The following is a 21,409-nucleotide window of genomic DNA, read 5'->3' as shown; positions in this document are numbered from 1 at the left end:
TGTGAACTTCCTATGATGGAATTGGTGCCGGTATGACATTAGGTTGTTGTTCCTACCCTCTACCTGGTATTCATCCAAGACCTCGTCATGAGGGTTCTCTTCCTCATTCTGTTGGTTGTGTTGCTGAGAAGGGGGTGGTGGTTAGCACCTAGCCAAAGGGCATTCAGGTTTCTCCTAAACCTAATTTCCATCCCCAACCTGTCACAACAACTTGAGACATAGATGGATCGGCAATCATGGTTTTCTTTGCTATTTTCCCATAGATTGCACCAAAATGATGTGTCTAATTCTCACCGAATTGCATAGCTCTTGAGTTTTTAAACCTTCAAACCCAAGGTTAGGTGTAGGCCAACCTTTGGATGGTCGGGAAGCTGTCTCCAACGATTAAGTCAATAAGCAACACTGGGAAACTCTGTAGAATGGCAGAGCCTCAAGACCAAGCCAATAGAATTCAATTACTTCTTACATGAGTGGGTTTGGATGTTTATAGATGGCAACTGTTGGTGGAGGATTGTGAGATGGAATGAGTGTGCTTCACTTTGCACTGTTTGATCTAGATTTAGAGTTCTATTTAGACCTGTAAATGGGTAGCCGAAATTCGCCTCCGAATCCGCATTCGTATTTGTTTATGGGTATCCGTATCCAGAATTTTTCGTACCGGAAAATATCCGTATCCGTCCGTTAAGCAACCGGATAAAAATTTATCCTGATAGAGTAAAGAATTCAACATTTTTTTTCTCTGAAAATGGATGATAATCGGATTTAGAATCTGATAATCGATAAATGGATAATTGGAAATTGAAAATTATCCAGTTAGAGTAAAATAGTAAATACTTTTCTCTAGAAAAAAGGCTAATAATTGGATTTCGGAAACCGGTAATAAGTAATCGGAAATTGAAAATCGGAAAACAAAAATAAAAAAAAGTTCAATCACCAAGTAATAATCGGGTAATTTATCGGATCGAATTATTATTGGATATCCGATAAAGTTTCGGATTCGAATTCGAATTCGAATTCGGATGCTTTTTCTAAATTTCTACCAGATTCAGATTCAGATAACGGTTTTACTAATAAAATACAGATTCGGATAGTGGTGTATCTGAGCCAAATCTGATCCGTTTACCGGCCTAGTTTCATTCCTAGTTGGAGACTTCAGATCCAGTTCTCTCTATCTATGTCGGTATGAATCCCGTAATCCTCAGGGGCAAGACTTTCCTACCGTATGGGATTCTTCCCGCGCATATCGCGGGTTTTCGGGATTTCCTTGTCCAGCCAACAAGGGTCCGACCATCGGCCCATCGTTCGCCTTAACCCGCATGGTTCATATTCCATTTTCATGGCTATCCATACCTATTTTGCTGGCCCTGGCTCAGAAACCTTCGAGCGTTTTCTTTCTGTAATATTCCCTGGCCTCCCCCTATATAATGTATTACAACGTGGATTTCTGCTGAGGTCCAAGAGTCAAGACCGTTAATGTTCTAGCGTTTTCTAATGCATTTTTGTTTAATTAAGGAAGAAAGAGGAAGTGAGCCGGAGTGGTAGAAATTGCGCAAGGAAATAAAGAACGGATTCTCAGGGAAGGGGAGGTTTTCAGGAAGATAAGGGCTGCCGACTTACCTGGTTGGTTTTTCCTTGCTGCTTTAGTTCGATCAAAGACACTACCCACGAGTCTCTTCAGTTCAGTGTGGTCTGAAGTTTAAAGAGGGCTTCCACCGTAAAGAACCCTTCAAGCCAGAAAAACAGAGAGTCAAGGGAGCGAGTCATAGTCAACCATTAGCCAAAGTGAGAGAGAAAGAGAGAGAGAGGAAAAGCTCTCGAGTAGTATAACGTTCAATTTTTGAACAGATTACTACCATGGCGAGAAGAAATTTACCAATTCTAAAGCGACTACTTGGATGTTCAGTAGCTTCCTCATGTTCAATCTTAAAGAGATCTGTAACTTATATGCCCCGCCCAGGTGATGGTGCTCCTAGAGCTGTTACCTTAATCCCAGGAGATGGGATTGGTCCACTTGTTACAGGTGCAGTTGAGCAGGTCATGAAAGCGATGCATGCTCCAGTTTATTTTGAAAGATATGAAGTTCATGGGGACATGCCAAAAGTTCCTCAGGAGGTGATTGATTCAATTCAGAAGAACAAGGTTTGTTTGAAGGGTGGTTTGGCCACTCCAGTTGGTGGAGGTGTCAGCTCGTTGAATGTTCAGCTAAGAAAAGAACTTGATCTATATGCATCACTTGTGTATTGTTTCAATCTTCCTGGGCTGCCAACTAGGCATGAGAATGTCGATATTGTTGTGATTCGGGAGAATACTGAAGGGGAATATTCAGGTCTTGAGCATGAAGTTGTTCCTGGTGTTGTTGAGAGCCTTAAGGTACTTTTGTTGGGTCATTTTGTATCCATTTTTTAATGAGAAAAGCTGTTGGCCCTTGGTCCTTTTGGTTCTTGGGTCTATTGTGTTCATTTCTTCTTGATCCATTTGAAGGATTAGATCCCATCCTGTGTTTCTTTTATTTTCTTCTAATGGAGTTATTTTATTGTATTGTTGCTCACTGCCATCATACACATACACACGAACAAAAAGGTTTTGTCATTGCATCTCTTGCAAGTTTCTATTATAAGGACCAACTTCTAATGGATATGCAAGACAGACAACTGATCTTCTCGGAACTCTATTAACTCTAGATCTTGATATTTTCAAGATGGAGGTTCTCAATTTCTCATTGAAGGTTATGTTATTACTTCTTGATTCTTTAGCCCTTGTGATAATTTTCTTTTATTATTTCTAATCTCCTGATTCCATGATTATTGTTATTATTTTAATTTGAGTGAAAAAAAAAGAAAAGAAAAAAGAGGTCAGTAAAGTGAAACTTGGTCATGTGATTTTTGAACATTCAGATAACCAAACCTTCTAAGATTATTCTAATCTTCATTTCTTAGAAATAGGAATAAAGCAGGAAAGACAACTTACTTTGGACAATAAAAGATTCTTAAAGATAAATGTTGAAAATGTTGAAAAACTAAAACTACAAGTTTAGCCCAACAACTTTAAAAGAGACCCCTTAGTCAAATGCCTACTGAGGAATTGACCAAATACGCTCCAGGAACTCTAGACATGTTAGAATTTCTCACCTTGACCGGAGGACTCTTTCTAATCAAAATAAGGGGGAAAAAGGAACACTCTTTAATGCTGCTGATGCATTACAGTGCTCCTGACTTAAATTACAAATTTAAGTGGCCATCTTTTGAAATCAAACCATACCAATGGTGGTGTTGCTACTGCTGCTGCATCTATTGCCGTTAGATTCCCAGCATGGTTGTTTCAAGGGGAATTTTTTTAGTGACGGGTGCTTCATGTTAGAATGGCCTTCACTATTTGGTGCAAGGGAGATCAAATTTTTTGGCCTTCAGAATTTGGATGCCTTCAGGATTACTTATTGTTGTATGTCCTTTAAGAAGTTGAACAATGTAAATATGCAATTATACATGAGTATTTACCGGATACTATCAATCAAGGTTGCAAATGTAGACACCCTTTTAGGCCACTATTTTTGCAATATGACCATTTAAATGTGTTAATATAGCCTAAACTAGGAGTTCCATGAAGTTTCAGCTGTCCTAAACTAACCAAAATAACCCTTTCATCAAAATCTCATCAAAATTTCAGTATTTTGGTCCTTCTCAGTCGGACAAGTTCTCAAATCTTGGTTATAGCTGCTTCCAGTACCTACTGCTGCTACTTTTGACAGGTTATACTTTCCTCCTTGTCCATATTTTGCATACCTTTCTGTTAGCTTACATTAAATTAATAGACATAGAACATAGGTAGACAAGTTGAGTACAGAAATTTCCTCACTTGATTGTATTCGCAAGTTTATGATTAATAATATTCAAGGTATTCAGCTTTGTTTCTGTGTTTGTTGCTGTTCCATTTGAGATTAGTGTTCCAATTCTGGAATCTCCAAGTGCATGGATTTGGGTCTCTTGCAAGGACGAGTAGGGATTCCCCAACGGTAATGGACTTCAACCTACATTTGAGCCATTCGAGCTCTTTCATTGCTTCAGTCAATGTTTATGCTTCTGTGTAAGTGGCAGCCAACATACCTAATCCCCCATACCCTCTCACCGTTTTATTTATTTATTTTTTCTCTTGGATTTTTGGACTTCCTAAACCCTATGGCCTAGACACTTCATATCTTCCAATGTAGCCATCCAAAACCCTCCAAACTTCAATATTTGTTCATCAGCACCTAATACCCCTCCAAGTTTTAGTTCATTTTGACAGCCAAACCCTAGAAACATCAAGCTGTATTCCTTGCCTTAATTCCCAAAACCTAACTCAGAAAGTTTACACTAAAACCTTCCTGAGAGGAACTTTTTCCCCTTCTACTGAGACTGAGCCAAACTTCATCATTGCATTGCTAGCCTACCAAGCCTGGAACCCCACTAAAAACACAGCCCTAAACCCTAAACCCTAAACCCTAACCGATGTACACTCAATTCGAACTTCAAGTTAAGATTGTTTTTGATGAGATCTCATCTCGGTAAAACTGGCCCCTATTCAGTTGAGGTTGCATCATATACTGCCTATTTGGTCAGCTGTAACCTCTATGCTTACTTTTGCACGGACCTTTCCGTCTAAATGCTCTCGGAATTCTACACCACACCACCTTTTCAGGGTTGGTGCCAAGGTGGACAGTCCTTTTGCCTTACCGACGGAAGGCTACTCCTCAAAAACAAATATAATCCACAAGGGTTCAATTTGTTTGCAACAATATTTTCTACTACTTGTTTATCTGAGACTTTTGTTTGAGGCTCTGTCTCTGCCTTTGGTTGAGCAGAATGATATCTACTAGCTGGTGCTGCTTTTCTGAGGAGCTTACTACTTACATTTAACCATGGTTCAAGAGCTTGATTGCGAGGCCCATTTAACTAAAAAACAGAGTTTTCCATAGATCTCGTTGAGTTGGTGGAATTTTTCCCCAACTCGGGTCTCCAACTCGTGGGGTATTAGTGGTCATTAGGAGTTAAAACTTGCTCTCCAGCCTAATTCAGTCCTTTTGAACACAGAGGTGACCTTAGATTTATGAAAAAAATAGTGTAAATGTGAGTTCCACTATAGAGCCCTAGTGGGGAAAAATATGTTGAAGTGAAAACTGATGTAACCAGCCAGGGGCATTCCAGGAAGGCTAGAAAGAGAGCCTAAGACAGCAGCCATCTTGTGGCATTATCCAGGGGGCTGAATGTTACCAGAGGTAATTTGTTCATTTTCCCCAAAGTTCGGGTCCCAGTCAGCTTTCTAAGTCCAGAATATTTTGCAGAGTCCATATTTGTTGTTTTGTTTGTTGGAAGTCCTATTAGTCACGTTAAAATAGAGTTTAAGTCCAAGTGGAAGTCCCTTAGTTGTTAGTTGGGGACCTCTTTAAGTTTGTCAAGTTTAAGTAGAAGTTCTTTAGTTGCTAGTTTGGGACTCTTAGATTTGTCGAGTGCAAGTAGAGTTCCCTTGTGTTAAACTATAAATACAGATCTAGGCTTGTAACTCAAATCAGTTGATTGATTAATAAAATTCCAGATTCAGAGTTGCAGCCATGTTTGCGTGGAAGTGCTTCAGGGTTTCCAAGAGGCACATCGGAGAGGTGGTTTTCTACATCAGATTTTCAGCTTCAATAGCAAATCAACAGATAAGCATAAATCCTCTTTCTTCCCATTTTCTATTCCCCTCCCCTATCTACCCCATTCTCCCCCTGAAGCTTGCACACCTTGAGATTTTTCTCCAAACCCTAGAACTCCATTATCCCCTTATTGCCTCAACCAAACCCTTTCCCCTTCTAGGAGTACCATTGCACCCCTCCTGCTAGCCTTCGACCTTAAGTAGAGCCCGATCCCTAAGCCCAAAAAGTTTTAACTGTCACCTGAAGTTACAAACCCTAAACCCTAGAATTCAGTTCTGCAACTTACAACAGACAAAAATATTCATCCAAAAAAAAAAATTAAAAAGAAATAAAAAATAAATAAAGCAGAAAAAAACAGCATTAAAACCACTTCAAATACAGCCTTAGTAGAACCTGGTAGACCCTTCCAGCAACCTTAGAACAGCCCCTAAGCCCTGGTTACTCAACCACAGGGTTTAGAAGTAGTTTTCCCATTGCCACAGACCTCCAAAGCCATTCAGCTGCTGCCATGTTGCAAACTCAACCAGAACCCTAATTGCAGAATTGTATGAACCCTAAACTACTGCTGTAACCTAATCACGAGATCCTGAAGACTGTCCCTGTATTTCAGGGTTACATCAGAAACCTTAAAATGGCCTATTATACACATCATATGCACATCAATGTTCAAAGTTCAAAATCCAAACAAGTCTAGCATATTGTACATGTTCAAAGTTTATATTGCTTAGTTCAAATGATAATCCAACCATCAAAGTCACAACTCGAGAGTCGAGATCGGAGACCATATGAGCTAAACTCCTCATCTTGTCTTGTTAAATGGAAAAAGAGATCTAGTGAGATGTTGGTGAGTTCTTAAGTGTTCTCCTACCATGCTTTTAACCGCATTGCCTGAGAAGTGCCTTTGGTTTTGGGTTGTTGTTGTTGTTTATTGAAGTTTTTGATGATTACCATGTGGGTGAAGTTCTTACGGAGTGGATTGTATTACTACTCATGCTCACGACTAATTTGGTTTTCAATATTTTTTCTTGTTATTTCAAGTTAAAGCCTTTGATATGTAAACTACAGCTTGAGGCGGAGTGCTCAAATATCTCAAATTAAATGTAGGGGTACATGGCCCACATGTACCATGGGGGTACATTTGTCATGTACACATATTAACTACATTTGTTAGTTTCTAGTACTTTAGATTTAGGAAAGAATCTTACAATGGTTATTACTTCTGTCATATATTGTTCTTTAGCAGTTTCTAATTTTAAGTTTCTATATCATAGGAAGGTATCGACTACCACAGCTTTGTAAGAGCTTTTTGGCCTCTGTTGCAGCCTTTTCCCCTTCTTCCCTGTCTTCTTTATGTTATCGCTGGTTAATTAAGTGCTTTTCTCAAAGGAATGTATTTTGAGGTTGCCGATCATTGCTTTGATCTTGACATATATTTGAGGTGGGATCTGTGCAATGTAATCGGTCTTCATCAATTCTTCATAATATGTTTTAAATTCCTGTGTCTTGTGTAATGGAGAACTGCATGGTCAGTTATTGCCTGTTTCTCATCCAGACCTATTGCTAGGTGATTACAAAGTTTTGCTCAGAACGGATTGCCAAATATGCCTTTGAGTATGCATACTTAAACAACCGAAAGAAAGTGACTGCCGTACACAAAGCCAACATCATGAAACTTGCAGATGGTCTATTCTTAGAATCTTGTCGTGAAGTAGCAGCAAAATATCCTGGTATTAAATATAATGAGATTATTGTGGATAATTGTTGCATGCAACTAGTTTCAAAGCCAGAGCAGTTTGATGTCATGGTACGTTTGCTGAATTATTTTCATATTTGCTCTAGTTTCGGCCATCTTGTTTCTAAGAAATTTTACTATTATTATGATTCCTTTATTTGATAATGAAATATTGTGATGCAATTGCCCTTTCATTTTTTTAATCCATTGACTGTTGTCATTCTGTAGTCTAAGTTAATGTTAATTGACAATTGGTGCAAAGATAGTCATGCTGAAGGACTCTTTATTTTTCTTTTTTTAATTTTTAATTTTTTAGAAGGAATTCTTGATGAAACTTAACAGAAAGGTATTCAATTTCTGGAGATTGAAAATGGATTCTAATGCCATTGCTCAATTATTCAGGTTTTTCTTGAATCTCAATAGAACTTCCTTCAACCTGCTGACGCAAATAAAGTCATCATCTGTGGAGTATTTGGAAATGAAGACCAAGTAACATGGACTTGGTGTTTTCCTTTTGACCAATTAATGAAATAGGAGTTTTATATGTTCTCCTTGGTAAATTGCTGAGGTTTCTGATTTTTTAATCAGACAGCATGTATGTGAATGAAGATTAAAAAGCCACGCTCAGTGTCATTTTGAAGTCTGAGGACATTTCATAATGTTCTTTGAGTAAAGGTCCAAAAACTTTAGGTAGGGAATTTAAGGCTCTGATAGTGATGCAGCATAACTATCTTGAAGTTACCATAGTGTGAACAGTAAACCTAGGGGATTATTCTTCAGAATTGGTGGCCCCAACTCCAGCTTGCAAGAAAATAAAATAGGATTCCAAAAAATGATATTTAGATTAGAATAAATTCATATAAGTTCCAGATAAATTGTTTTAAGCTTCTAAAAGTCATGTTAATTTCAGGAAAAATCCAAATTCATTCCTGCTCCAAAAGTTCCAAAGAATTATGGTGACCTCAGGAACATGAAATATAAGAGATTGGCTTATTTATAATTACCATAAAAATAAACCAATAATAATAAAAGTAACAAAAACATTCTATACGAAATAGAGTTATTAACCTGCCAAGGGGGGGGGGGGGACCATGCTCCTCTTGGGAACCAGCCCACCAAGAAAATAGGATTAACAACTTCCTAACAAATATCAATAATTCTGAATTCTAAATGTATCCTATTCTCCTACCAAAAAAATGTCCCTTTTTCTTTAGCACCTTAATACCATATGGACAGCTCAAATTGAACCTAAGATTCTAATAAGCACAATATTAGGTACTGCTGTAAAGTGATCCAATGTATGCACCTACATGGGATCATCAAGTGAATTGGGAAAAAAAAATTGAAAAACCAAAAAACCCAAGAGTTACTTATTTATAGGGACAAGGATAGAGCTAATCAAGGCCAGGGCCAAGGCCAAGTATAGGGCTAGGGATAGGACCATTGACGGACAAGGCCAACCGTTGCGACCTAGCCCAATCAAGGACAATCAGGACGGGAATGGGTTTGGCTTGGCCCTATAGGGCTTAGGGTTATGGACAATAATCCTTGGCCTTGAATTGGGGTTAGGGTGAGAATGAGCTTAGATTAGAATATATAGGGCTGGGCTTAGGATTGCAAAAGCCCGGCCCTGTTGCAGCCCTACTTGAGAAGAATGGTACTTGGATCCTTTTTGATCTTCCCATGTGGAGTTTTTGAGCTGGATGCAGATGGGTCTAAAAATCAAGTATCAATCTGATGGCACTATAGAGAAACAAGGATTGCTTGGTAGCCAAAGGGTACAGCCAAGCGTATGGTATTGACTATTAGGAGACATTTGTTCAACTCTTAGTGGCATTCAAAAAAGATTGGCCCTCTATGGCTCTACCAATTAGATGTGAAGAATACCCTTGTCTATGGTGATCCAAAATAAGTTTACATGCAACCTCCACCTAATGTTACCTTTCCTTCAGGTGAAGGGAAAGTCTGCCTTCTAAAAGAGGCTCTTTGTGACTCAAGCAGTCTCCTAAGGCCTTGTTTGAATAGTTTTGGAAAGGCATTCTGAGGAATGGGTATTTGTAGAGTGAGGCTGACCACATTTTGTTCATTAGATGGGGAAGTGGCATGCTTACAGCTCACATTGTGTATGCTGATGATTTTGTTGTAACTGGTAATGATAATGCTGTGATAAGCATCAATGTAACCAGGATTGGTAACTATAGGGCCCCTCAGAATTTGAGCTGAAAACAGGCCCCTATTGGCACATCCAAGATGTGGCCAAACCGTATGAAGGGTAATTTGGTAATTTAGGAGGAAGGATCTACTCTTTGTTTCTTTCACTTGGTCAGTTGGTTAGAGGAGTCCTTGGTAAAGTAGGAGTGGTGGGCCTACCCATCCCAACCAGGGGTATGCTAGGATTCGTGAAGAGCAGCACTTTATAATGTTCATGACCAATTCGGATCCTGATGTACCAAAGGAGATTGCTATGATCATTACTGTATCTGTATTGAAGAGATCCTTAGTAGTGGTGACCCTTTCACTCTTCCAAGGACTGATACATGTACCAAATGCTCAAACAGGAAAGTTGACTCCTGGGTCTGGAACTGAGGGTGTTGCTCTGAGAAGTCCTTTCTTTGTTGTCCACTTAGTAGTCTTAGTTGGTATTCCAATTTTCAAGTTGGATTACTTCTTAAAGTTGATATCTTATTTTACAAGTTGCATTTGTTTTAGGAACTCTTACTTGAGTCCTTTTCCTAGTTTAGAAGTTAAGTCTAATTGTACAAGACAATTCTAATCCAAGTAGGATCCCTTAACTGAGTCTAGTAGGTTTTCTTTGTTGAGTTGTAGTCAGTTGAATGTAACAAGGCTTAGTTTTGACGAATTGAATAAAGATGAGCATTGAGGGTAGACATGGAGTCGTGGGGGGGGGGGGGACTACCTGGGTTTTGGAGTTTTATTATTTTTCTGCAATTTCAGATTGTGTTTCTTCTTCTCTAAACCTGCGGCAGCCATTGTAGCTTCTAAACTTCTGCAATTCTTCAATTCTTCAAGGAATAGTTTCTCCAAGTAAGTATACATATTCCCCAACCCCCACCCTGTTATGTATGTGGGCCTGATTCTGCGGGACTCTGTGGCATCTGGTAGGGGGCGCAATCCTCCCAGGGGGAACAAAGCACTTGGAGGGAGCGTGGTTCCCCTGCAAAGCGAGAGAAGGCTGAGTTTACTAGGGCAACATGAGCTTTGCACCAAAAACTATTTTGGAGAAGCCCAAATTGCATTCAGATTCATTACCCGACGGCCTAGATTACCCTTAGATATGTACAACTTTGATTATATCTCTGATTAGGGTTTTGATATAAATATACAGCTCTCCTTTATCTGTAACTGATTTTTGACAGTTGTAATTAGTGGCTTGTTGGTGGCTGTGGGTTTTCTCGAGGGTTTCCCACATAAAAATCTTGTGTCTCTGTGTTCAATTTTTCTTCTTTTCTTTCATTGTTTGATTGTTCCTAGGACTCAATCCTAACATACCTATCCTCCCATACCTCCCCTCTCCTTCGCGCAACCTGGGAAAACCCAAAAAACTTTCAAATCCTAGAGCTCCAAGTCCCTCCGTCAAACCCTAAATACTTTTGGGATCACACCCTCCTCAACCATCCCTATTTCAACTTCCACTCCTAACCCTACCGACCTTTGGGAGTCCTAGACACACTAGGAATCCTAATAGAAACCCTAGCTTGGGATCCCAAATCTGAAATTGGTATTCCACAAAATCGGATTTAATTCCCTAATTTTCTAAGCTCCAACCCTGCTGGCCAAAACCTATTCCCTACCCCAGTCAACCCTAAATCATCCCAAAACCCTAGAAACCCTATAAACATTGGCCCTAGCTTTTCTCTTTAACCCCAAACTTGGAAGTCAGTTCTGAATCCTAAATTACAGCAAGGTTTTTAACTGAATTCTATAAATCCTACCCTCCTGACCCTATCCTAACCCTTGTCAACCACTCCTAACACCTTAGAACCATCTAAGTGTCCCTAGACCTACAACCACAGTGTATATTTGATCACATACAGATGCTGTCCATCAAGAATCGACTGAAATCGGACCTAAAATAGTAGGATTAAACCCTAAAATGCTGCTTGTTCAATTAAAGAGGATCCTGAAGACTGGCCTCTGACCTGGGGTTATGACAAGCATATTGATTCATACCTAGCCCAAAAATTTGAGATCAAACTCCTTGGACTTCTGAATTACTAAGGAATTGAAGTATCAAGATTAAAAAAGGGGATTGACATCTATTAGGGAAAGTTTGTGTAGGATATATTGAAGGAGGCTGAAATGTTGGGATGTAAACATGCGGGATTCAACTGATCAAAATAAAGCTTAGTGAAGATTGTGGTTTTCCTCTTTTAGATGCAGGGAAGTACCAAAGGTTAGTCATCAAACTGATCTCTCTCTTGTTGACTCGACATCAAATTACCTCTTCAATAGGTGTAGTGAGTCAATTTGTGCATGCTTGCATTGTTAGCACTCACATATTTGAAACCTCCTCCAGGAAAAGGTTTTCTGTATGCCAAGCTTGACCATTTGAGACTAGAAGGTTACTTTGATGCTGACTGGGTTGGCTTTTATTTTGGATAGAAGATGTAGATCAGGTTGCTGTACCTTTGTAGGTGGTCATTTGGCCAATGGAGTAAAAATTAACCACTTGGAGCTAGACCTTAGTGCTAAGGCAGAAAGAGCTATGGCTTAGGAAGATTATAAATTTATATAGACATAGGGGGTTGATTCAAGTGTCGGTGCTAAGGATTCTATGAAGCTCAACTATGACAACAAGGCTGCTGTAAGTATTGCTTATAGTCCTGTGTAACATGACCAAACTAAACACATTGACGTTGACAGATGCTTCATGCAAGAAAAGCTGGGCTACGTATGTACTTCCTTTGTAAAGACAGGTGAACAAGTGCAAACATCTTCACTCATTCCTAGCTGGTTCAATACCCTCTTTACAAGCTATAAATGCATTGCATCTGATCTCCAGCTTGAGGTGGATTGTCAAGTGTTTATGCGTTATGATACTTTTGCCATTGTCCTTTTTAAGGACAAAAGGACATAGTAAGTAGTTGTATTTTTTCTATTTTTCCCATTTACCTCCCAAGGTAGGTTGGTGTAATATCAAAATCTGGGTTAGTGAAAAAAGATATGTGAGAGAGCTCATAATCTCATATGGTTGATTCTCCCAGCCTCCTCTTCTCTTCTTCCTCTCTTGTTTGCAGCGACCTTTTGCTCCTTTAGCTGAACTAATTATTTCCTAACTTCTAACCCTAGAAAGTTGTCACTCTAGTAAATTTCAAAGATGAAACTAGAAAGGGACTGATGTATTTCCAGACATGACAATGAGATAGACTTTATAAGAATTAAGATTTAACCCCACACCCATGGCTGACACGTAGCTCCTAATTTTATGAGGAAACAACATTTCAGTCCAGTTCCTCTTAAAATTCATGTCATTTATGTTGATATAAAATATTTTATTTTACTTTTTTAATGATGTTGTCTACCTACAGATATATTTTATACTATATATTCCCTCACCAAGGTCAAGGCATTGAAACAGCCTCTTAGCAAAAAATTGCTGGGGGTAAAACTGGGTAGGAAAATTACCCCCTGGACTCTACTTGTGCAGAAACCTTCAGGCCGGGGTTCATCCTTTATATTCCCTGCCCTGCCCCCCAACCCCTACGTGGGCAGTAAATCTGCTACTAGTGTATGCATTGCTAGAGGGTAGCAGTTATATAGTAATCTTACTAGAGCAGTATGACTAGAGTATTTTAACTTGTCTGTCTTGTCTCCGCATCAGAGTCGATGTCCAAACCTGTCTGTGGCTTCTATTTTCAACTTTCCAGGCAACATAAGCCAGAGATCTTTGTTATCAGAGAGGGATCACATTCTTTAATATGAATACATAATGGAGCTAACTTTCTTGATTTTTCTCTTCTTTGCTTCTTTAGCATCAACCCAAAGCTTAACCACAAGTAATGGTTGCTGAAGCTTCATTCACTGTTGAATCAGCAATAAATGTGACCACCTCATTTGTCTAGCATGTTTGGTAATGGAATCCTTCTGTTGGAACTCATGTGGTATAGCTGTTATGAGTAAGGGCCATAAAGGTTTAGAGTATTTGTCACTGGCTGTCACTTCTCAGCTATTCAGCTAGTTGCATCCACAATTTTCTTTGTATGCAGTTTCATTTATAACCTCTTTGCAGCTATAGTCTTTGCAGAATAGCTGCATCTCTGTCAAATCATCCATTAAATCTCTCCAATGATGACTCAACTATTCAGACATTTAGATATTTGTTGCTTCTTAGACTCTACCGGCAAATAAAACATAGACTGCATAAGAAATTCTGGAATCTTTTTTCTCTACTTTGTCTATCTGCTATGTAGTATCTACTTGTGTGAACACCTTGGAATATGTAGTCACCTGGAATACTTGAATACTTACAACCTGAGCCTGCAAAGTTGCAATTTGAGGATGTGTTGGCCTTAAGATCAGCATGCACTCAGGTGGACTAAGCTTTGGGTCTTACTATTGAACACCTTTACAGACAAAGCATTAAAAATCCCATAATCATATACTACCAAGTAGTGGCTATTGTTGATGCATAACTGTGTAGATTCATTAACAGCTATCTTTTCTTACCTCGGGCTCAAATTTGACCAATTGGATGTTTGTGGATCCTTCATTATATGGATCCTTCTCTGTCTATGCTTGTTGCGTGACATTGCAGTGCAATCAAGATACTTTTTATTTAACTGAAAGTAACAAAGGGATTATTTTGAAAATTGAGATACTTTTGTTTGTTTAAGTAAAACTATTCGATATGTTACTGTATTTATTAGTTGAACATCAGAAGATTTCCCCCCTTTTCAGCAATGGGGTAATACTACCATGAGGGTTGATGCTGCAGACCCAAGTGCAATGGTGACCTTGTTATTGTAGGTTTGAGTCAGAAATAGCATCTGCAAATTATGGGTAAGGTTGCATATGTTATGACCCTTCCCCAGGCCTTACAAGTGGTGGGAGGCTAATGCATTGCGTACGCCCTTCTTAGTGTGCTAGTTACCTTATGGTAAATTCCATTATAGAGGAGGTATAGTCCGTCATCCCACGACCTGACTGAGGCCCTGCTAACCAGCATGCTGAGTTGTTTGTAGGGTGAAAATCTATTTCTCTGTGGCTTCGCTTTCTTTGTTAAGTACTCAATTGAAAATGACTACTTCCTCAATTTTCTGATTCAGAACTTGTCTTGTTATTTATTCTCCTCAGCATATGTTGGATGGTATGGCTGGCCATTTTATGAATCATTAATTTTTTTGTCATTAATGGCTCAAATGATTATAGTTGGATGGTTGGCTGGTCTCACATGGGTCATTAATTCTTGTAAGTCATTATTGTATTAAAAATCAAGGCTCTTATATTTATCACTTTGGTCTTTGAAGTCACTAATGAAACTTAGACCAAAGGCCATCTCAAGTCATCAACAAGCTTGAGGCAGTGAGGGCCCATCTAGTGCTTCATAATGATGAGGCTGGGGGTAGTATCTGGTTACAAATTGACAACCAAAAGAGGAAGGATAATTCGTGTGAACCAGGATCTAGGGTTTGATTGATTGAAATAAAACCCTAGTTCTAGGTCCGCCCACAGGATCCTCTTCAAGTGAATCAGTGGTCAATTAGAGTATAGAATACCCTACGTTTGAAGGAAGAATTGAAGGAATTAGGCTAGTTAAAGGGTTCCCCGGGGGGGGGAAGAGGGTACGGTTAGGTTTGGCTAGGGTTTAGAAGCTAGGGTTTAGTGAACCAAGTCTGAAACCTTGCTGTAATTTTAGTTTCAGAATTGAATTCTAGTATAGGGTTTTGGAAAATTAGATTTCTTAAGAATCTAGGGTTTGGATTGGGCCTAGGGTTAGGGTCAAGTGTGCAGTGGGTGATTGGGATGCTAATCCTGTAAGGGCTTAAGTTTTGGATGAGGGGTTAAGGAGATTCATGGTTTTGAAGTTTTTAGGCTTTAGGGTTTTCTAAAGAAGAAGATGAGTGTAGGGTTTAGAGGGGAAAAGAGGGACTGTGACCTAGAGTTGAAAGTAGGGTAGGGGCAAGGGATTCTAATTCCTAATAGAGGTAGGTATTGGGTAAGGGAAGCCTAGAGCTTTAGGTTAAGTTAATTCTCTGGTTTTGAATTTTCTGGATAAATACTAGGCTGCCACAAGCTAGAAAGAGGAGGAAGAAGAAGAAGAAAAGAAGAAGAGAGGTGTTCGGGTTAGTAGTCTAGGTTTGGCAAGGTAGAGGGTTAAGGGATTAGGGTTGAGGGAGGGGAATAGGGGCTCCTGCAGGGTTCAGGAGGGGGTGAGGGTGACTCATGATTGGGGGAGCGTGTAGCAACTAAGGACATTAGGGTAGTGGGATGGGATAGGGCCTGCTGATGGAGGAAGAAGAAATGGGAAGTGTAGTCTAGGGGTAGGGGTGTCTTGTACTTGGAGAGGAAGAAGGAAGCTGGGATTCTGAAATTCTGCAGAAAATTCTTCATTCAAAGGCTGCTGCAAGTCCCCTCCATGTGAACCCACGGCCTCTGCTTCTTGCTTCTTCAATCTCAGCTTTATTTCATTAATCATAAACTGAAATTTACAATGTAGGGCGGCTTATTTGTAGCCTTTAGAAGGAACTCACAACTAGGACTCAACTTTAAGAAGACAAATCAAACTAAGACTGTCATGTTGTGACCCGAATTCTTGTACCCAATTTCGAAGATGGACCCACGTTGACATATTTTGGTGCGCAACCTGCGCCTACCACATCATTGAAAGATTTGGGATTTTTCATTTAGGGTTTTGGGTGTCTTGTAATGTTGTTCTTGGTAGTTGGTTGTGAGATCTCTTGTTGTACTTCTTTTGCATAGTGAAATGATGTTCCTCTTTGTCTGTGGACATAATACACCCCATTGGTTTGTGAACCACGTTAAATCTCTCTATGTTTTCGTTTTGTTTCTTTTTTGATTTTCTATTTCATGGTGTTTATTTTTAACGAAGACTCCTACCGATGTGAAGACAATGACCCCCCGCCTGCCAAAACCCTAAGTGGGGCCCCTAGGATGGTTCCAAGAAACCACCCTATGCTGGCCAAACCTCTTTTTGGGGGTATTTTGGGCATTTTAGCGCTTATTTTATTTTATAAAATAATTTTTAGATTTTTCCAGAATTTTCATTGAGTCCAGTTTACTAAATTGAGTTAGGCTTGGTTTTGTTTGGAGAATGTTGTTGTGAGTTAAAAGTTGTTTTGAATGAGTTCCAAGTTAGTTGTTGATAAGATAAGATTCCTTTAATTTTCTATTAGGAGTTGCTTTATTAATAAGAGTCCAGTCCAAGATGAATTCGAAACCTAATCTGATAAGGAGCTCCAAAGTTGAGTTAGATTTTTTATTTTATTTTATTTTATTTTTATATTTTATTATTATTATTTTTTTAAGTCTATAGATAGCTTTTTCATGCATTGTTATTGACAGATTTGATGAATAAAGAATTTTGATTGTTAGTTGCCTGAGTGAGTGGTAGGGTTCCTTTGAGGGGGACCATGCGGTTGTTTATTGAGTGTCTCAATTTGATTCCATCATTCACGGATCACAGAAGAAGACATATCTGGTGAATGAATGATTCAATCCCCTCCCACTCACACAGGTTCTTCTATTGAAGAGGATCCCCTTCTTTTATGTGAGGTGGGGCATACGGAAGAACAGAACCTAGATAGAACGAGGAGCGGTGGCCCATGCCACCGATACAGTTACCATGTTTACCAGCTCTTACCATGGCCGCCTATAGATATAGATGGGAGGTAGGCGAGGGTAGCTTGCTTCTCTTCTCCTAGGCTACCTGCACATGTTATTCATGAAGAAAAGGCAACAAGTGGTTCTTCGCAATGTAGAGCTAGATCGATTCTGCAAGTCCAACGAGCTTCTTCAACATCCCAGCAAGCCCAAGTAAGTCACAGCTTTTCCCCACCTCCCTTCCTCCCATGCAAGCTCATCTCCCACCTCCCCTGCACTGCACAACCTTCCCAACCCCCTGCCCTGCTGCTGCATGAATTTCAGAAGCCCCCCAGGTCCCACAACTCCCTTAACCTCTTTCCTGAAGCCCCAAGACTCCCCCAGCCCCTTCCCTCCTTCCCCCTAGAACCCACAGGCCTCACTCCCCCTCCCCCTCACTGCAGCAGCATCCTACTTCCACTAGGAAACCTTGAGTCCCAGCCTTACTCAAGCCACTTCCACCTCCATTAGGATTGCAGGAACCCCTAGGAGCAAACCCTATTATTATTTCCTTCAATTCAGCCCTACTTCCCTCATTCCAGAAAGCCAGCACTTCATCTTCTGCCTTGGAATTGTGCAGAAATTTTAAAATCCCAGAAATCTGATTTTGTTGTATTCAATCAGATCCCATTCTAGTTGAAAGGACAGAAACAGAAGTCAGTATCTGTACAGAAGAACCAGCAAGGAATAGCTTTCTTCCACCCTAGGTGAAGCCCTAGTTTGGCCTCTAAATTCAAATTCCAAATCTGGAATTCAATCCTCAGTAGAATTCAGATCTGAATCTTAGCTTCAACAGGCTTTAAAGTACCTTAGAAACCCTAGAAGCCTTTTCCCTTTGCTGAAATTTCCTGGGCAAACCCTAAGTCTAGGGAAATTACTAAAATACCTCTAACCCTAGACGTGGTTTACTTCACTTACTTGGACTATGGACTCATATTCATACAAAGGCTCTTTCATAGCTCACTCACAGGATCCAAATTGAAAACTAAAGATTAGACATGGAATCCTTGCAAGTGGTAGACTTCAATTGGGGGACTCCATTACATCTTGGGAATCCTAACCTAACAAGGACTCTTCAATAACTCAATAAATAATGATTTTTAACTCAAAAATTAAAGTAGATCTAGGGTCCCACAAACATACTGGACCCAAGTACACACTAAGTGCACTCGACTGAGATATAGTAAAATTATTAAAATATTGCTGCTGGTACTAAAGGGCCCGTAGGGTGTGGGGATGCTACCCTAGGCCCTATTTCAGCCCTGATTCTGGTTTCATATCAATAATCTTTTGCAAAGAAAATAAAAATTTAAGAATCTGAAAGGTTATCAGATCTTTATAGAAGCATACTAATAACTACTTCAGGGTGGCTAGAATTTCTTCAGGGTTGATCTTTGATATCAACTTATTTGTAAGCAAGAATGAGCATGCCAATTGAACTGGAATTGGTGTATGGTATGTAATGCCTATAGGTTAGGGTATCATTTTGTGCCAATGCAACTATTAGATTGGTTTATGGACATACATCCTGCCAAGTTGGGGTGGGGGTGGTTCTTTTTAATGCTAACTTGCTCTCTTGTTTTTGTCCACCTCTTTAACTCTTTTATGTACAGTTCATTTGTGTTTATTGTTGTAGGTAACTCCCAATCTTTATGGTAACCTAGTGGCAAATACAGCAGCAGGTATAGCTGGAGGCACTGGCGTCATGCCTGGGGGTAAGCTGATAAAATATTTGATTCACTCCATGTTGATTTTTGTTTTTCTTCCACATGCTTTTGCTTTCCTTAGTGTGATTTTGGAAACCATCTGTCTGGAGTTATACTTGTGAGTTGGTGTTTCTGGACTTGTGATGTGTATTGTGTTACAGTATTAACTACACCAAACTTTATATTATTTTAGATATGGTTCTAGGCCACCAAATAGAGGGACGTTGAAGTAGTTGAGACTCCCTCTCTCTGGTAATAAAAACTATTCAAGGGTCAAATCCCCTCAGGGCCAGGGGCGAAGCCCCGCCTTATATTTAAATTATATGTAAAAGCCAGCCCCTTGATGCTGTAGTCAAGGTGCATGTAAGCTGGGCTGAGCAATCCATTCAAGGTTGTTTCTGTGAATGGTTTGTTCATTAGTACTGCTTTTTGTGGTTTAGTCAGTTTCTTACCATATCTTAGCGTTAAATTCTCCTATCATCTTATCCAAATTTTCTTTTGGTGTTTTGCAGGCAATGTTGGGGCTGATCATGCTATATTCGAGCAAGGTGCTTCAGCAGGTAATGTGGGGAATGAGAAGTTGGTGGAGCAGAAGAAGGCCAATCCTGTGGCCCTGCTTCTGTCGTCTGCCATGATGCTAAGGCATCTGCAATTCCCCACATTTGCTGATCGATTGGAGACCGCTGTGAAACATGTGATATTCGAGGGCAAGTACCGGACAAAAGATCTTGGAGGACAAAGCACCACGCAAGAAGTGGTGGATGCTGTCATGGCAGTTCTGGATTGAGGGGATTCCATTCTCAATCCTGACAACCAAAATCATATCAGGCTCAAGAGAATGGTTTCAGAGTTAATTCCTTCTGTTCCTTTGTCATTGTTGGTTTCCAGATTCTGTGAAGAATCAGAAATTGCCGCCTCTTTTTTCAAAACAATCTGAACCCATATAAAATCAGGAGCCATGTAGAGTGCTGAAATAGTATTCCGAAGATAAAATGGGTTCCATTAATTCTTTTTGATGCATTTGGGATTTTGGATAAATGTAATTCTATATGTATAGTGATTGATGTAAACATGCAACTGTTCTGGTTTATGGACTCTGCAACTTAACAGAAATGAACAACATTTAATTTGATTTAATTATAGCCCAACACTCAAACTTCACTTTCATTTCCCATTCCCCTTCGTGATTCAAATGCCCATGGATGAAATTTGATGAAGTTCCCCTCGATGCCATGGCACAGTTTCCCACTAATATAACTTCTTAGGAATAGTTCATACACTTGGAAGCAGTGCATCTTCTCTTCCAAAAAACTTCCTCTGGATCCGATAGATTGCATCATGATGAGAAAGATGGAAGATCTAATGTAATGCCTACTATAAATAAGGGTTGGATGGTCTTTCAGAGACAGGTGATCTATCCTGAAACCATGCTTTCCAAATACTGTGCCCGAGCTCTCAAATGGTAATCCGATATTTTCACGACAGCGAGCAAATACGCTCTGAAATAACGAATCAAGATCAGGACTCGACGAAAGTATGCGTGAATTTCCCTTCTGCACTTCTCTCAAGTCTCAACTACAAATCTTCACATTTATGGTGTCCGCTTCCTCGAAGGATTATCATTAGCAGTTTTCATTGATTTTTCTCAGTGATTTTGCCTCCCAGTGGTTTATCCTAATTTTTCTTTCTTCATCTTCATTTTCGTAGTCTATGAGTCATTATCTCAATTCTCTGATGATTTCATTCTCTCTGACCTTTCTAACATTTTTTACTTTATTTTATTTTTCTTTACTCTTTTCTATGACTGCAATTGAACTCAATCGGATTCATCCCATCAAAAAAATTGATTATGTAAATTATTACTTTCCTTTCCTTGGTTTTTTTTTCCCCTGGGTTTTTTTTTTTTTATCTTTTTTCCCCCCCTCCCCCCCCCTCCCCCGTCCCCCCCGCCCCCCCCCCCCCCCCCCCCCGCCCCCCCCCCCCCCCCCCCCCCCCCCCCCCCCCCCCCCCCCCCCCCCCCCCCCCCCCCCCCCCCCCCCCCCCCCCCCCCCCCCCCCCCCCCCCCCCCCCCCCCCCCCCCCCCCCCCCCCCCCCCCCCCCCTTCCCCTGGGGGGGGGGGGGGGGGGGGGGTGGGGGGGGGGGGGGGGGTGGTTTTTTTTTTTCCTGTTCACTTCAATTTGTTGAAGGAAACTACCTTTTAGTGCAAATATTATCAATAAAAAATCATTTAAAGATCTTAACAAGCAGTTATTTTTTACCTTAGCAGTGTATCAAGGATAATCTGACTTGTCCTGAGATGTAATGTGCTCCAACAATTTATTTGCTCTAATTGATCTCTTAAAATCTAGGAATAACATCTTGGATGCTTTCCATTGGTCATCTGAGTTCAATGATTGTGACACTAGTGTTGAGCTTGTATCATATTGAGAGCTAACTAGTGGAGTTATGGAAATACATAGTAAT

The 21,409-nt window shown here is 40.0% G+C and overlaps 1 protein-coding gene across 2 annotated transcripts; it reads left to right on the top strand.

The window, feature by feature from the left end:
* Window positions 1-1,214: 1,214 nt before the first annotated feature.
* Window positions 1,215-20,176, top strand: LOC149002426 (isocitrate dehydrogenase [NAD] regulatory subunit 1, mitochondrial-like). 2 transcript variants are annotated; one of them, XM_089137865.1, is made up of 4 exons: window positions 1,215-2,370; window positions 7,245-7,472; window positions 18,877-18,955; window positions 19,459-20,176. In XM_089137865.1, exons 1-4 carry the CDS (start codon window positions 1,855-1,857, stop codon window positions 19,731-19,733), a joined length of 1,098 nt encoding a protein of 365 aa, XP_088993991.1. In that variant the 5' UTR covers window positions 1,215-1,854; the 3' UTR covers window positions 19,734-20,176. The 2 variants fall into 2 exon arrangements, with proteins under 2 accessions (XP_088993991.1, XP_088993990.1); XM_089137864.1 differs by having other exon boundaries at window positions 7,233-7,472; window positions 19,459-20,175.
* Window positions 20,177-21,409: the final 1,233 nt, after the last annotated feature.

This window comes from Hakea prostrata, chromosome 10, assembly GCF_041222555.1.
Source record: "Hakea prostrata isolate BN-2017 chromosome 10, UWA_Hpros_2, whole genome shotgun sequence".
NCBI classification, from domain to species: domain Eukaryota; kingdom Viridiplantae; phylum Streptophyta; class Magnoliopsida; order Proteales; family Proteaceae; genus Hakea; species Hakea prostrata.
Note: the sequence above shows the minus strand (reverse complement) of the source record. Positions and strands in the feature narration are given on the sequence as shown.